This window comes from Lupinus angustifolius, chromosome LG04 (assembly GCF_001865875.1).
Source record: "Lupinus angustifolius cultivar Tanjil chromosome LG04, LupAngTanjil_v1.0, whole genome shotgun sequence".
In the NCBI taxonomy this organism is placed as follows: Eukaryota; Viridiplantae; Streptophyta; class Magnoliopsida; order Fabales; family Fabaceae; genus Lupinus; species Lupinus angustifolius.
The window spans coordinates 10,292,747-10,311,441 of record NC_032012.1 but is presented as its reverse complement, the minus strand read 5'-3'; the positions used below and the strand labels follow the sequence as shown (position 1 = coordinate 10,311,441).

At 29.9% G+C, this 18,695-nt stretch overlaps 3 protein-coding genes across 3 annotated transcripts; 1 reads left to right on the top strand and 2 right to left on the bottom strand.

The window, feature by feature from the left end:
- Positions 35-3,819, top strand: LOC109344620 (putative uncharacterized protein DDB_G0280071). The gene is made up of 4 exons (XM_019583378.1): positions 35-40; positions 502-559; positions 2,330-2,907; positions 3,545-3,819. Exons 1-4 carry the CDS (start codon positions 35-37, stop codon positions 3,758-3,760), a joined length of 858 nt encoding a protein of 285 aa, XP_019438923.1. The 3' UTR covers positions 3,761-3,819.
- LOC109345760 lies at positions 6,006-8,852 on the bottom strand. The gene is made up of 5 exons (XM_019584947.1): positions 8,842-8,852; positions 7,630-8,290; positions 7,163-7,393; positions 6,984-7,075; positions 6,006-6,820 (listed from the first exon to the last, which is right to left on the bottom strand). Exons 2-5 carry the CDS (start codon positions 8,278-8,280, stop codon positions 6,196-6,198), a joined length of 1,599 nt encoding a protein of 532 aa, XP_019440492.1. The 5' UTR covers positions 8,281-8,290; positions 8,842-8,852; the 3' UTR covers positions 6,006-6,195.
- Positions 13,676-17,113, bottom strand: LOC109345759 (chaperone protein DnaJ-like). The gene is made up of 5 exons (XM_019584946.1): positions 16,837-17,113; positions 16,672-16,745; positions 15,870-15,926; positions 14,851-15,021; positions 13,676-14,132 (listed from the first exon to the last, which is right to left on the bottom strand). The coding sequence occupies exons 1-5, from the start codon at positions 17,090-17,092 to the stop codon at positions 14,001-14,003; spliced, it is 690 nt and encodes a 229-aa protein (XP_019440491.1). The 5' UTR covers positions 17,093-17,113; the 3' UTR covers positions 13,676-14,000.

The window sequence follows — 18,695 nt, the reverse complement described above, 5'->3', positions numbered from 1 at the left end:
TTTTTTCAAGTTTCATTTCACATTAGAGAACATAATGAAGGTAAGTCCCATTCTATATTCATGTTTTTTTGTACTCACATTTTTTTGGTAAAAAACTAATCTCTTTCGAAGTATGTAGCTGCCTCTCCAACAAATATCTTTTCAGGAATCAAATATTTAACATTTTGATCATTTTTGGATTAAGCATAACCTTATACCATTGAGCCAAAGTCTTGTTGGTATTCCATATTCATGTGTGATTGTTGAAGTTATACATTGGTAAAAAAAATCGATAATTATTTCGAACTTGTCATATAAGTGGATGGGCTCAAACTAATGTTTCAAAATTTTGGATCAAAATCTAATATCAAATATAGTTATATGATTTTTTTTAAGGTTGTTTATTATATTTCTCTCCTTGCTTTGTAAGTTGAAGAAAAATAGATTGTTTTTAGCAAAATATATATGTCTATATGTTTGATGTAATAATATGACTATTAATTGTGTTTTCTTCATTTGCAGTTTCTTAATTGGTTTGGTGGAAAACAAGATAAAAAATCAAACAAATGCACAACTACTTGTAAGTCTTCACTCATTTTTTGTGTTTAGTTTCTCCCTCAAACAATGCATCATATTTTTATAGCCGAATATATATATATATATATATATATATATATATTACATATTTTACTTGTATCAAATGGGTTATTTGGATAGTTGTCTAGAATAAAATCATTTAAAAGGATAGTTATGTTAGAGGCATAGTTTGAACTTTGTAATGAATAAACTTGTATATTTCACAAGTTTGCATTATTCCATGTTAGTTTCTAAACTATAATAAATTATATATACACTTATGAGATTTAGATTATCTCTATATCCATTTTGTTAAAAATATTATACTTTTTGTACCCAAAAAAATATATTATACTTTTTCTTCTTTTAGGGTCAACATAATTACATTCACATTATGTAGAAAGATATTATAGTGAAACAATTTTTATATAAAAATAAATAGTGAGACAATAAATTTGGTCTTACAATCATATATCCTTAGCAATCTGATCATTTTCTTTAATCTTGACTGTTTAAATAAGATCTAATAATCTATAATAACTATTCTCATTTTTCATAATAACAATTGTTCTCACGTATGAAAAGATATCTATAGGTATAAAAATATGAGAATATTTTGCATACTTTCTTTAAACTTTAGAATAAAAGTAGTTTATTCTTATATATTATTCATAGTTGTTCAATGTAAGGAAACAAAAAATCCTAGTTGTAGATACATATCTAGTAATTAGATCTTGAAAATTTAATGTCCTTATATGAGATCTTAAACCAACACAATTCAAAGATATAAATATAATCCTCGGAAACTCCATTTCAGGATTTGAGATTAGACAAAAGTCGAATGTTCAAGATCTAAATATTTCCATATATAGTCATTTTTTCATATACCAAGATTTCTATTCTTTTGATTAATGTACTAAATTTCTCATATTGTTTGAATTGAATAAGATAATCATATATTACTATTAATTAGTCTTTGCTTTTTAAGGATTTTATTAGACAAAATGACTGAATTTAAGGAATAGTGTCTACCCTCTAAGGTACACATGTGGTATAACTTTATAAGTATTGGGTTTGGATGTTACATAGGACACACATTTATTTTAATAAATTAGAGTACACATATTTTATAACATTTATGAGTGTGACTTTCCCAAAGTATATTTTATTTAAAGTGTATTAACCTATATTATTAAAAAAATACAATAAATCATTGAGGTTATTTTTATAATTAATGAACCTAAGTCTAAATTTTATTTAAATTAATATACTTTATAGTTTAGACAACACTTTATTGTAGACTTATCCAATATCCATTCAATATTTTTTATTTCCCTCAATAATGTTATGTATAAAATTAAATTGTACACCTAACATTTATATCTTTTTTTGTAGGAATAAAAAAGAGAAATATGTAGCTTGTTATTTTAATTTTATTACACATTAAAAAAAATATTTTTTGATCAATTGTATAAAAATAATACTTTTTATTCTGAAAAAGAAATATGAATTAAAGTACAAGCTCCCTCTCTTATAATAACTAGTTATAGTTTTGTGCACCAAAAATGCATATTCATAACCAAAGGGTATTTTTAAATATATTATTTTCTCGATTCGTAATCATACTTATTACTTTGTTTATCACTTTATGATGGAGCATTCGATACATGTAACCGATCCGAAGTAGGATAAATACTTGCTCTTATATAACTCTACCATACCTTAGCTTTATTGTGAATATTAAAGTGTGTTATCCTTTGGTTGTGTTACACAGATCAAAGAAAACAAGAGCATAGAGAAGAATTCAGTGATTGGCCTCATAGTTTACTAGCAATTGGAACATTTGGAAATAGCAACAATGAAATCAAAGAAAACCCATCACAGAATTACCATAATAATAATAACAATAGTGATGAAAATATTCAAGAAGATCCATCATCATCATCATCATCAACTGAAGAAATAACAGATTTCACAAATGAAGAAATAGGGAAGTTACAGAAAGAGTTAACAAAACTCTTGAGAAAAAAACCAACCAATGTGGAAAAGGAAATTGTTGAACTTCCTCTAGATAGATTTCTTAATTGCCCTTCAAGCTTGGAAGTTGATAGAAGAATCAGTAATGCACTTTGCAATGATAATAATTCAGAAATGGATAAAGAAGATGAGAATATTGAGAAGACACTTAGTGTGATACTTGGTAAATGCAAAGAGATTTGTGCAGATAATAAGAAGAAATCAGTTGGGAAAAAATCACTTTCTTTTCTGTTGAAGAAGATGTTTGTTTGTAGAAGTGGATTTGCTCCTACACCTACCCTTAGAGATACCCTTCAAGAGTCAAAAATGGAGAAGGTACCCATTTTTTTCCTATTTAAATTGCGGGTGTGGTTAGTAACAATCATGGTTATTGTGATGCAGATTACGACTGTTGAGATATAAGTTATTTTTGTAATTAAAAAAATATTTTTGAATCCAATGTAGTTGATGTGGCTCAATTGCGACCTGATACGGTCCAAATGCGGTCCGAAGAAGTTGCGCTAGGAACATATTAATGTGATTAAGTGGCATCACTAGTTTTTTTTCAAACCCTATCCCTTTCTGAAAAATGTTTCTAGACTCAGAAAACATGTCTTTGGAGACTATTTTCATAACACTTCTAAAAACATGTTTTTGGAAACATGTGTCAGCAAAGAAAATGAGACTTCTAAAAACATGTTTCTGGAAATGAAAGGAAAAAAGTGGTGTGAAAAATCATGTTTTAGGGTTTGTATTTCTATTATCATAATGTATATATGTTTTAGGGTTACTATCAAATATATAGGATCATCAAATATAAACAGCAACCCACATTTTACTATGATTTTTTTATAATAACTATAAGAATTATTATGCCACAAAATAAGCTACTTAAATATATAACACAACCAACATTTTACAATTTAGTTTTAGGTAACCCTAATATATTTTCAAACATTAATAATATATGCAGCTTTTAAGAACAATTCTTCACAAGAAAATATACTCTCAGCAAAATTCTTCTCAGCCATCATCCATGAATAAGTGTCTAGAAGATAAGAAGATCCAAAAAAAGATGAAAGATGATGAAGCAAAGAAGAAAGTTATTAATGGCTGTAAATGGGTTAAGACTGATTCTGAATGTAAGTTCATATATATTCACTATTATATACCATTTTACATTCATTAGTAGAACATACTAAAGAGTTTCTTTTTCTTTTTGCAGACATTGTTTTGGAGATTTAAAACTACCTCAATTTTTACTTGCTCTTGTTCAAGTAAGAGAATACTCTATAAGTGCATTTTATATGTATAATTTATTAGTATTTAAATAGTGCAAGTATATATAAAATATTATGCTTGCTAAGAAAACCAGACAATATAATTTATTTTAATATTATCTCATGATTTTGATTGGATATGCTCAATAGATAATCATTCAAGAATTATTTGTATAAATATCAGTTTATCTACAAGAAAAAAATTGATGATAATATATTGAAGACTCACAATTATTTATATGCATATTTTAACACAAATAGATCCATAATTTTCTGCAGTGTATGTTATGAATATGCATATTAACTTTCATCTTAGTTATATATAATCCAATTAGAGCCATAGTAAGATTCATAAAAAAGATGTAGTGAACAAATAAATGCATGATGAATTAAGAGAATGTATAAAGATATTACTTTCAAACTTGGAGGCAAGAAATATTCCATCTATGCATAAGATTCAAAGATTATTCTGACCATGATGATAAAAATACTACAAATAACACATATACTGTCATACAATAGAGAAAAATACCAAAAATAACACAAAGACCACCTAAACATACATTACTTGCATTACAAGTCTCTTAATCTTGAGAAGTTATTGCTCTTAATCTGGAGATCGAATTTTCTGTTCGACTTACCCAACATTCTAATGTTTCATATTTATATGTCATTCCAATTTTGAGAAGTCGCCATCAAATTATATTATCACCTTGCCTAAAGTTCTTTCTCAAGAAAAGTGAGTGTAATGTTAATAATCTCAATTGCCTATGTTCAAGTTATAAGTGTATATGATTTAAACAAAACATGACTGATATGGATTTTAATGAAGATTTTTGAGGCATAATCGTATGTCAATATTTTATAAATGAAAGTTGTTATAACTGTATTTTTTATTACTATATTGGAAATAAAATGTAAAAAAGTGTGCACATTGAAGAAAATAGATATATCTATCACAAGTGCTTCAATAGATTATTTTTAATTATTATTTTGAAAATAAAATTTAAAAAACTATGCACTTTGTACAAGACATCACTACAAGGATGAAAAATTTATGCAATCTAGAATCATACTTGCATTAACAATTGACATTGTTCAATGAATATATTTTTAGTAATATTTGAGGTGAATTTTTTAGATGTCTTTAAATTTTCATTATGTTTGAAATAATAGATTTATTAAACTTACACTAATTAATATTCTAACCTATAACTGTAGGTGAGGAGAAAGAATATACAAGTTCAAATATATCTGATAGTAACGAAAGCGAATCATTTAACATTTTATATATCCTGCCCGAAAAAAATGTCCATTTTTATATGTCTTGCCTGCAAAAAATAAGTCGGGCAAACAAACCATTTGCCCGCACAAAATTGTGGGCTATGCGGGCGGGACTGCATGCAATATCTATTTTACCATCTATACTCATGTTGTATCAATATTATCTATTTTCTCCTAATCTCTTTCTTAAATTAATTATTTTCAAAATTATTCTTTATTAATTAAAAGATTACTCTTTTTAACTACCTACTCAATTTTTTCTTCCAAACTAAATCTGTAATTTAGTCCAAAAAACTTTTGTTAATTATTTGTAATTATTTTGATTAATTCTAATTGTCATTTCAATTAATTTGGCATTTATAAGGAATATCACAGCTCATGTCATGTTGTTCTCTCTATCGTGGATTTGAGAAGTGATCATGATCATTAATATTATCTCTTCATCTCCTAAGATCGGAAGACAATCCATAACAAACTCCATATGATTGGTTTGAGATATAAAATAAAACACCATTGGAGACAGATGATCCCCATCCCTCGTCACGACTCTCACAAACTCGATGTCCTTGTGCTACCTCTCTAAATATGTCATATAATAAACCATGTGAGTCCTCTTCATACCATCACCAATATGTGACAATGTGGTTGGATAAATCAGTTTCTCAACCACAAGAATGTTCTTACATTCACATTTCCTTGGGCATTTTTCTATGATCTTTTACTAAATAAGGGCAAGGGCAATTCACGAAACACGAAACTTTCACCTAGTAAAGTCTGGGAATGGTACTCAGTCTTACCCTGCAAGTGGAAAGGTTATTTCCAGGAATGACATGCATAGGAAATGCTTGAACAAAACACTAACAAGAACTCAACCCTGAATTAACAAACAAGTGTTCATAAATGACTGTTCTTTATTTTGATTTATAAGGGAAATTGAAATTTAACATCAATTTCAGTCCCTTAATTTTACACACAAATTGCATCATTATCATCATCATCAACCACACTACATAATTTAAGTTATAAATATGTTGTAATAGAACAGTTTCATGTACTATAATCAATTTCTTTTCTCCAAAGCTAATGCAGCAGAATCAACATGCAGAAGCAAGCATGAATAAACTTTATGCTTCAATCTATCAACAGTTTCTACCAACCCTTCATTCTCTGAGTTTAAATTGCTTCTCACTTTGTCCAACCACTCTTTTCCATGCTTAAGGTTGGACAATGTGAGAGCTATAAGGTTGTCTTGTTCCATTTGTCTCCCTGCTATGTCCTTACTTTCCTTAAACTTCTCTTGTGACCCTACTGAAAATCCACCATCCAATGTCTTTTCGAAGTACTTCAAAAACCATGATCTTGTTTCATTCAAAAGTACTTCTCTCATATCATTTATCCCTTTCATACCATCCCCTTTAATCCATTCTTGTTTCTCAGTATCCGATAATTCGGTAAAGGGTTTCGGAGACTTCGATATGCTTTTACTTTTAGCAGGCATTGGACCTGCCCTTTTGCGCGATATGTTTTTATCCGTAGGAGATGGATTTTTATTTATCTGAAGTGATTTATCTTTCAACTGGGTTGCACCATTTGGCTGATCCATGAGTTGTTGGAGAGCGAAAAACTTGTTAAGTGTGACGTGAGGGTTCGCTGATGCTGCAGAAGAGCAGATATTGGCGAACATACTGAAACGGAAGGTAGAGGTAATAACCGAAGATAGAAAAAGGTTAAAGGAGTAATGAACTCAGTTTTCCACCTAATATCTGATGAACAATTTCTTGATTTCAAGAATGGATATATAATTTAAGTATCTAATATGTGCCGAAATTTAGACGAAAATTTGTATACCTTAGGCACTTGACTAAGGTTGCTGCTGCCGATGCTTCTTTTTGAGCTTCTAATACAATCTGAGAGGCTAGATATTTTCTTCTAAGAATTCCCTGATTCAACAAAAATAATTGGAAAAGAGAGGGTCAAATGAGAAAAATGACTAGAGAATAAGGGAGTGAAAGTAAATTCCAAAGAACCTTTCCAGGCCTCAAGAGTTTGGCAGGCAAAGAGGACCATGGAATTGCCTCAGTGCTATTGTTTTTATCCTTTCGGCAGGACGGAAAATTCAAGTTCAAATTTTCCTGTTTCGCGGAACTGTGTTTGGAAGAAGATCGCTTAGAAGGCGCTATGCCGGTCTCCTTGATGTTCGATTGAGCAACGTCTTGCTTCGGCGAAAGTGCTTCTAGTTGAGTACTTGTTGGAACTATCTGTAATGCTAAAACTAATCATTGTCACTATATTGTTTTCTTTATTAAAAAAGACTAACATCAGCAACAAAATTCATTGTTTCCTCTAATTTCAAGTGTCAAACATTTTTCGTGTGTTTTCTGTTCTGTTCTATCAATGAAATTGAATCATTTTCTGTCACGACCGACATGTTTGATACGTAAAGTTCTACAGCTATGCATTTTTCAAAAATTGAAATGAAGTGCAAGAGTCATACCTGACCTTTAATCTCTTGGTGCTTTCCTTTTGCAGATCCCATCTTCTTACCATCTACAACACTTTCTAAATCATTTCCTTTGCCTCCGAAGTTACTTTCGGACACGTTCGCCTTCGAGTTTGGATTTAGAACACCTTGCATGTACCTAGAAGCAACACCAGCCTTTTCCTCTTTAATAACAAACTTCTGCCTTGAACCTGAATTCTCTTTAGCCTCGGTCGAATCCATCGATTTCGAACCATTAACAACATCTTTACCACTATGCATTGGACCCTTTGATGGATCTAACATCTGCATTAGATCCTTAGGATTTCCTACAAAAGGGTGCCTCCCAGGAACTGGTCTAACACCAACAAGAATAGGAACTGGTGTACCGGCTTCTATCTTATCGACATAAAAGAATTGCCCGAGTTGCAACTTGTTATTCAAGATAAGCTCATTGTCTTCCTTTGAGAGTGAGACATAGGTTGAATGTGAAGAGTCTGAGACTTTTATGAAGAAACCTTCATTAGGCCATAATTCGGACCCGGATAATGCAGGCACAATGCTGATCACTTGCAGAAGGATCGATCGATATTCTCCGCGGATTTTTACATTAGAGTTCATTGTTTGGAGAAGCTTTAGTAGAATTCCAGGTATGAGTGATGCCATTCTTCTTCCCCTTTTCTTCTAACTATTTCATGTATTATTAGTCCAAAATCTTAGTAAAAATGCATTCCTAAGATATGAAAATATGCAATAAAAATTACTCATATGCTATAACCTATACTTCCGTCACATAAGTTTTCTTTTTCTTTCTCACAAGTATCCTCACACTGGGAGTCAATTTCGTCCAAGCCGAAAACATCCACAAGTATGAGGTGCTAACTCTACTAGCGGGTATTTTTTTCCATTCACAAGACTTGAACCCGATGTCTTGTTTAAGGGAATCAAGCATGTACCACTTGAACCAACACCCATTGGTCTATGACATAAATTGATTCATCATTTATGTGTCCTAAGTCCTAACTCCTAATCTGATATATATTGAAAGATCTAATCAACTTTAGTTTTTGTAATACACTATGGTTCCAATTTCAATCATATAATAAAATGTTCAAAATATGAAAATTAAACACCAAGATTTTCTTCTATAGTATAAAATAAAAATTAAGAAAAACATTGGATTAGAGATTTCTATACATGAAATGGAAAAAGAAAAAACATTGTTACCTGAGAATAGGAGCATACCAAAGATTGAGGCTAAGGGTTGTAAGAAATAATTTTTGCAGAGAAAAAACAAAAGAATATGTTGAACTTTGCATGCTAGCCACGTAACAATCATATTCCCTTAGATTAAAAGCCAAGAGAACCATAATATACTTAAAGCTTCAGAAAGTGGAACACTTTTTGTGACACATCAATCCTTAAGTTTAAGGTTGTAATATCTATGTACCAATTCATTTGCATTAATTACATTTAATAACGAATGATTAAATGTGAATTATGTAAAAATTTGAGAATTTTATAGCCAGAATTTTATAATCAATTTGATTTTGTTTAGTGAGGAGAGATATGTTTCTAATTAAGTTAAGTTACACTAGTTACATTCAATCTCAATAATTTATTTTCTTAGATTCAACGGACATATTGAAATAAATGATGGAAAAGGAAAAAAAAGAAATCTTAAATAATTTTTAAGTTTTACTCGTTTGATACATTAAATTTAAGAAAATGAATGATTAAGATTAAGTATAACTAATATAACTTAACTTGGATTGGTTTAAAGGAATTGCTTTCGGATTAGTATGTGTCCATATTTTTTTTTGATGTCTTTACAAGAAAAATGAGTTACACTTTTAAAGCAATTAATGGACATTATGATCTCTTTTTTGGTGTGGCTGAATATGATCATGTATCGTTTTTAAGTTAGAAGAGATGTAACTATTAAGAAAGGTAAGGATATTCCAATGTCACTTTCTTACAGACCTTCTTCATATTAAGTAATGTTATGAAAACCGGTTCGTGCGGACCGATTCAACCGGTAAACCAGTGAATCGGTCTTAATATTGGTATGGTACAATAATTATACCGGTCATGTAATCATACTGGTTAAAACCAATCAAAATTGGTCAAAACAGGTCATATCGGTCGGTTTTCAATTGAACCGTACTGGTCATACAGGCCAATTTTTATTTAAACTTAATTTTTTAATGAAAATGAAAAAAATATTGGTTTTTTATTGATTTTTAACATTAATGATAATATATTATATTTTTATATCTAATTTCACTAGTATGCGGTTTAGTTAGTGAACCACTAATTGAACCTTTTGTACCACTATATCAATACCCTAACCGATTTGATGATGACCGGTACAATATTAATAAGACTTATATTCACCGCTATATATTTTAGTAACCACATTAAGAATAGGATCAATTACATTCACACCATTTGAATCACATGATTTTTTGGAACATCCATCATAAAGGTAATTATATCTCATGTCACTTACTAATGCAACAACAAAGTATATAAACTAATTCATTTCAAAATGTAAAAATTACTATATAAGTTTTATCCTTTCTAATATAATTTTATTTATTTATTCATATGACATGAATCAAACATTTAATAGTGTTATATAACTTCATTATCAAGAAAATGTTTACATATTTTTTACTATTTGATTATAGTGAGTTTATCCCATGTTCTACCTTCCTAGTTCATGACAATCATACAACACTACCCTTAGGGTTTTTTTTGTATAAAGCCACACCCTTAACCTTCACTTATATTTTCTTTGCAAATCACAATAATAGGGTTACTATGTCATTGGTATTTGCTAATTAGTATAACGATCCTAAAACTCGTATTTCTATTTTATCCAAAAAAAATAAAATATGATCTTTTTCTTATATTGAGTTAGCACGCACCCTTATGCTTATTTAATATATATTTGCTTATAAGAAAAATATGGTTATTATACCACCATATCTTTCATAACCTTAAAGTTGGTATTGGATTTGGTACCCATGTGATAATAATTCATGACCAACATAATGTCCCCCATACATAATCATCATTATTATTATCATGTTTAATATATCATAACTCATGATGAAGACTACCATGTATGCTATTATGTGAAATCATAGGGTCATTTCTATGATAAAATCTACATGCTTGTCCCATCTTTCTCAGCCAAAGGATCATGCTTACTTTTTCCGCTACAAAGGGTAAAAACAAGTCAGGTCACTTTGCCTTAAATAGGCTTAACCTATATAGCATATAGGAGTTTGGGTCTGGCATGTTAGCTTGTTTATTTTTTTTTTTAAAAGCCTAGGTTTGGCTTGTTCAAAAGCCTAGTCTGACCTGTTAGCATGTTTAAAGATCTGTTATACTATATAATTTTGAAATATGTCATTATGTATACATTTAAATATGTTAATATTCCTACTCTTAATTACATTTTTCTAACCCTAACAATTAAATTATATTTTGTATACATTTTTATATTAAAATTCCATATATATTATAATATTACTTATATTAAAATTATATAATATAAATATATTGCATAATATAACTAAATAGGTCGGCCTGTTAGGTTTAATAGGCTTTTTGGATTACCTAAAGTCTGATCTGTTAAAGTAAATAGGCTTTTCAAAAAGCCTGAGTCTGACTTGTTCACGAAAAACGTTTAACCTGACCTAACTTGTTATAGACCAGGTAATAGACCCCTGATAAGTAGCCTAACCTATTTCCTGCTACTATTCTCCTCTTATATGATTCCAAGTTTTGAGATTTCATGAGGCTTTTTATGCTGATCCAAGTGACTATGATAATTGTTTCGAGTGGTCTTATAAATGAATAATCTTGATATTGAAGTGACTTATTAATTTTGGTGATTATTCTGGATTTGTGGATTTGTTTATGCAAGAGTAATAATGTCTTGACTTCAAAGCTCTTTATTTATTGCATGAGTTTCAAGATTTGGAATGTAGTGTCTTTAGTTTTTATTATAAGATATTTCTAACTAAATTCTAGATACCAATAAACTTATTTAATATTATCCAACATTTATATATGTGCACTATTTGATTTAGTTGGGTCAATATGAGGAAGGACATAAGCAAGTAAACAATATTTGATATAGGCTGAAAATGAAGTATGAAATTTAAAATAATTATTAAAAAATGGTTGATGGAAGTGAAAGTGAGGTATGAAATTTATTTACCAGATCAAAGTTTAAATCTTTGTTTGGTGAGAGCTTCATCCTAATAATCATCCAATAGTTAATTCTCCCCAAAACAAGATACAAGATAAGTGTGCATTGCACATGTGTTTCAAATTTACATTAATATTATAAAATATAAAATAAATTTTGAGTCAAATTTATTTGGATTTGATATTTAATTTCCTTTTCATTTCAATTCCAAGTTCATTTTTGTAATATATAAGTAAATTGAGATTAAATTATTTCAATAACAATTAAAATGGAAAAGAGAGGATTATGGTTCTTAGAATTTCTTTGATGAATATCAACAATTTAATACTTACAAAACTGTAAAATGAAAGAGTTAATTGATGAGTATTTATAAATAAATAAAAACAAAGATAAGAGTTCTTCCAAGACATACATGGTTCAAAAAACTTTTAAGGTATTGATATGGTGATATATCGATTCAACTTATAGTTTACTAATTAAAGTGTATATCGTTGAAGTTAGATATATATAAATATTATACTAATATTAATGTTAAAAATCAATAAAAAAAGATAATTAATTTTAAAAGAAAACGAGATAGTATGACCGATATAGTTCAATTAAAAATCGATCAATATTATTGCATGATTGTATAATTATTATATCATTAGGATCGGTCCATCAGTTTACCAGTTGAACCGGCCGGAACAACCTGATTTTTCCATCACAGAGACAGATTATAGAAACAGTTGAAAGTAAGGGTACAATGTTGTGCCCTTCATCAAACAAAAAACTAGAGTGAAGTGGCCAAAATAAGAAACCAATAATTCTTATTCTTTTAATATGAAACAGAAGAATGATCATTTTGCATGTATTTACTTACTCCACACTTACATAACTCTTCTCAACTCTATGACTATAGTGTTATTCATCATAACAAGACTATAAATCTGATATATATATTAATATATATATATATAGATAGATACATGATAACATTACAAAAGTGCACAAATATCTAATACAATTGATCACATCATAGATATATCCTGAGATTTAATCTATGATCTTGATAACAGTAATTGCATGATGAACTACATAAAATAATGATGTGTACTGGTTATTAATGTGTCATGAGTTTTACATTACTACATTTAAATTATGGTTTGAATTATGCATAAAGTACTACAATTATTTTGTTTCTGCTTTTTTTTCATTAATAGATACCATATAACTCTTAGTAATTTTTATAGGTTAAGTAAAATGTTATCTGCATTTTCTATTCAATGCATTAGGGTTGCTTAATCAATACCATATTCAATGTTTAAAAGTTTAACCATACAAAGCTAAATTAACGTTTTATGCATGTTATGGTTAGAGCATACCAAAATAAATTGGAATATGCATGTCTACTTCCCTCACAAGTTGTACAAGTTATACCAATTTATAGACAAAGACTAGTGATAGATCGTCGAAGTCGATATAACATTTCTGGATAAAACATTTTCCATACAATCGACACGAACCAAATCTCGAAAGTCATACTTAAAAAAAAATCAGCTATCCACACCACAAATCAATCACAATACTTGCGTTTGCAATTTGTGTACCGAAAACTTTTTTAAACTATGTTTTTATTTTTACCGTCAATAAGAAACAACCATCTCATCAAAAATTCTGATAACTTATTTTTTTAACAATGTGATTATTTCTTATTGATGACAAATATAAGATAGAATAATCGGTATTGAAGATTTAGATCGATTTTCTCATCACACCTAGTTTTCAATCATGCATGACAAACATCTAAAGGAAAACAAAAAGCAGAATGCATTACTATAATAATGCATGAAGCAGCCACATTGTCTTAAAAAGGAAATAGTAACATCCTCAAACAATTGAAGAGGCTAAAAGGGTCTATGAGTTGTTCTTAATTCAAAGTCATAACATTTAATCAAATAAACATAAATAAAACTTCCAAGTCCTAGCATATAAGTATACAATGGCGTAAAGACACCGAGTGTTACTGCCAGGAACCGAACCGAAACTGGACTAGAAGAATTTGGTGATATTTCTTCCATTCTCCGCTAGATTTTTAGATATATAGATCCTATTTCACACAAAATCACAAATCTGATACATGCTTTGAACCACAAGAACTAGAATGCCATCAAATTCATCACTTTGTATAAATGTCGGAATAGTCATCACTGGAAACATCATGACCGGATGAGGTTTTCTGCTTAGTACCGCTCCTACGTCTACTACTATCTCCTTCCGGAATCTCTCCTTGTTCCCCCTTGCTCTCCGCCTTTCGTGACATCAAGAACAATGAAACAATGAATCAACCACCAAGTAATCTATGAGTAAAGGAGATGTTTCTCAATGTGATGCATACAACATGCTATGTTATTCTTGATGAAGATAAAGAATATGACACTCGAAAACACTTCATTACCAGCGAAATAGAAAGATTCGACTGATAAAAAGACTCTTAAGAAAGATTCAACACTGTAATTCACATGATCAACCTTGAGGTCACATTCGACATAAGAGGTACAACTGATCAAAAGAGTGTTAATAAAGATTCGACTCAAAATAGACGAATACTGATTTTTTCTTTAATCTTTGAACTCTACCAAAACATAATTCGAAAAGGCTACGTAGCTCCGAAATAGAACAAGTAAGAGGGTGTGATAATATCCAAACACTGTTTCAAATTTCAGACCGTATGACGTGATGCGGCTGCAATATTGCGGTTGCAGTGTGATACCAAATCACACTGACGTGACCGCAACAGGCCGTAACACAACCGTATCGGACCGCATTTGGATTGCATCAGGCCGCAATGCAACCGCATCGGGCCACATCAGACGACATTGATATCAAAAATATGTTATTACTTACAAAATAATTCATACCACAACGGCTGCAATCTGCATCGCAACCGCGAAATTGTTATGCCAATAATGTAATGAATGTTGTGTCAAATGAATACCATAGAAATTGTTGTATGTATATATACTAACCCCTGAACTGAAGTTCTGGTAGTCTGAATCAACCTTCCCAAAATTCATCTCTGAGGAATTGCGTTTATTTGAAGCAGAACAAGTGTGAGAGGTTCTTTCATATGACAGAATATCTGTTTCACACATATCTTTTAGTCGCTGCAATTCCTCTTCCCTCTCCCTCCAACTTCGCTGCGATTTCGGAAAGTATAAACAATCACTTTGAGATAACAAACAAGAAATGTACAACCAATATGTTCATCCGCCCTAAAATGCCCGCCCGACATGTCATTTTTGCCTACGGATTGCCAACACTAATTACAATCATGGAATACCGAAACTACAACGTTGCGGCTTCAATTTCAGTTGTAGACCTTGATTTAAAACCTTGACTCGAGTTATTTGAACACCCAGAGTACAATAGTATAGAACAGTTATGTGACCTTCTATGCATTCATTCCATTTTGAGATATGATATATTTCAATATCCAAGCTAACTAGCATCAATGCAGATTTTACTAAATGTTGTATTTAATGTTATAAAAAAAGTTCCTTGTATGCCTTCATGATAGAAACAAGACAACAATTGTTTTTCCTCATCCTCCTCATAATTCCATGTCGGGCTCGAAATGAGTTTAAAATCTATGCGCTGACAGTTATTGATTTATAATATTTTTATATGAAAGTCAATACTAAGTAATATATGAATAGTGAGAATTTAGTAGAAAACACTTACGTTGCTGTCAATGTATGCATATTAAATTCGCTCGAAATATCTAAATCTATGTCTATTATTATTCAGCATTTACCACAACTTAATCATATAGCTATGAGGCTCATCACGACTTGAATGAGACCTACAAATTTTCGCATTAATGATGAAATCCACCAGTCCTACACTAATGATGATGAGCAAAAATAGAGAAATAATGAATGTTTAATTTTTTTAATTGACAGGACATAGAACTAATATCGTAACATCTAACGATCGACCAACAATAGAAGAAAATTGTATCGAATTAAATTAGGGCTAAGCTTACGAAGGGTTTTGTTTGTCGTATCATTCTTGCCAATTGGGTAAAGAAATCTCCTGGACCCTGCACAAAGTCACAAATCAGCTCATCAACAATCCACACAATCAAATTTTGTAGCACACCCAATGTCATGATTTGGAATATGAAAGTTTCAACACTGCAAAACTCAGCTATTAACTACTTCAATCTAATCCAACAGTAATAAAAAAACATGTCCAATCAAGACAGAATTTGTAACATTTTATCCTCAATCTGGGGGAAGAAAATCCGGAGCAACGACCCCAACAGTTTGGAAGATATCTTGATAAAAGGTTTTAGCACCGGTGTATCCTATATGTACTCTAGATTATTCGAAGTATCTCAATGGTGTAACGCTGTCGACTTATTGGGAAAAAGGAGAAAAATAACTTTTCTCTCTTGTTTTGGAGAAATAAGTTGCTTACGAGGAATGGAAAGTTGGAAATGTTTTCTAATGGAACTTCAGCTTTAACATGTTGTGATCAGGCTAGGCCAAAATTGTCTGACTTATCATGTAGCATATTTTGATCATCTATATAGTTTCGGAATCCGAAAAATATTGATCATGGGTACGTAATAATATTACAACAACAATCAAACCTTAATCTTATTATGTAGGGTCGATTATATTGATCTTACAACATTTAACTTAAAATTTTGTCGAATCTCTATGATATGAATCAAGATCATGATATGCATGCAATAAAAATGTATTAATAATAATGAAAACTTTCATAATCCAAATGAATGATAATGAATGAAAAACATTGTATATAGATTAGAGACTCACGTTTTTATCATCATCAACATTGCTATCATAGACTCCTACATCGTACAAGGTTCTTTTCTTGGCGTCAGATAAAACTAGGGCACACAACAACAACAAAAAACAAAGCAATTCAAATTCAAATAAAATGAAGAAAAGAATAGAAATTGAAGTATGATTATAACTAACCAGAATAGGCTTGTTGAATTGCTTGGAATTTGTTCTTAGCTTCTTCAATGGAGTTTGCATTTGCAGAAGAAGAAGAACGATCTGGGTGCCATTTGAGTGCAAGTTTTTTGTAAGAATTTCTGAGTTCAGAATGGGTGCAATTCTTCTTCAATCCCAAAACCTCGTAAAAGTTAATACTTTTCTTTCCTCCTTCATTTGCAGCCATTGAATCACGAGAATGAATGAATGAATGAAAAATGTGATAATAAGAATGCATGCAGTTGCAGTAACGTAAGAAGAGAGAGACACAGTTACATAGAAAAAAGAACAGTCTAGAACAACCCTTCTTATATATGAGTCTTGTAAGTCATGTAAGACTATCTTGTATCACTTCATGTGTCAAAAAATATGATTAGTCAGTCGAATATTTAATAGTTGCAATCTTAATTTAAATAACTTCATTTGCATTCTCAGAAATGATGGTAAATGAAATTGTAAAAAAGTGAGACAACAAAATATGTTCCTTTTATATATTATGGTAAATCATATCCGAGATCAATCATTATAAATTGAATGTTTAATTTTTTTAATTGACATAAAATATGTTTTTATTTTTCAAGTTAATCATATTATAATAAGTAATCAAAAAGAAATTATTTTCTGTTTTTATAATTTTTTCCTTAACTAGTTGTCATCTTTTAAATAGAATTGATATATGATGGAACACCAAATCTTGGGATAAGTAATCTCAATAACATTGGTACATAATTTAGATATGTATTCTTTTTATTATTATTATTACTATGTTGTTTTAGTAATAATTAATGGGATGGGATCACATGTCCTTATCCATGTTTCACCTATGTACCAAGTCAATCCTTCATTTATTTAAAAGGAAAAATTATAAAAACAGAAATTAATATTTTAATATTATTTTGTGATATTTGATTGGTCTAAGACAAGGAGACAAAAAAATTATAAAAAATATGATCCTTATCCTAATTAATGACAGGAGATGAGGATAATGTACGGTTCAGATTGGAAGGTTATGTAGATACTTTTTGGGCTTTTTTCCATAAATTCTTTTCCTTTCAAAACCGCATGCTCAAATCATGCACAAAAAATATCTGCTGAATGAGTTAGCTTTATATATCTGTAAATGTTTTTGATTCAAATAAGATTGTCTCCAGTACGAAGATACATGTGGAAAACCAAAAAAAATTATGCACAAAAGCCAAGTACGAACATTCCTTAACATGTACCTTTTTCCCATATAAGCACTAGATATAATAAACTAAAAAAATTGTCTTTTGAATTAATGATTATCTTAAAGTATTAAAATTTTGACTTTTTTAACACATAAATAAAAACCTCCCAAAGATCATATTATTTTATTATATTTATAAGGTAACAATTTTCATATAGAATGGGTCATAATTATAATATCAAATTTTATCAACGACAATATATCATTGATGGTAATTTGGGAAGCATAAAAATTGGAACAAAATATTCGCTGGGAGAGTTAGCCCCACATACTTGTAGATGTTTCCAACTCGGACAGGATTGCCTTCAGTGCGAGGATACCTGTAAGAAACCAAAAAAAAAAAGTTGCCCTGACTTTATATTATTATGACCCGATTTTTATTTCTTATTAGACAAGTCTCCATAATACTACATGGAAAAAATGTATGTATACAAAGTCTAAGAAATTTATAGGGCTATTATATTGTTCACTATTTATATTTAATCATTATTAACATTTAAGTTTATATTTTTATATTAACATTGCATAGATATTATTAGTGTGTAGAGATAGCAAAATTATTCACAATTTATACAATCTAAGAAAATTAAATTTATCCACTAGATATAATTAA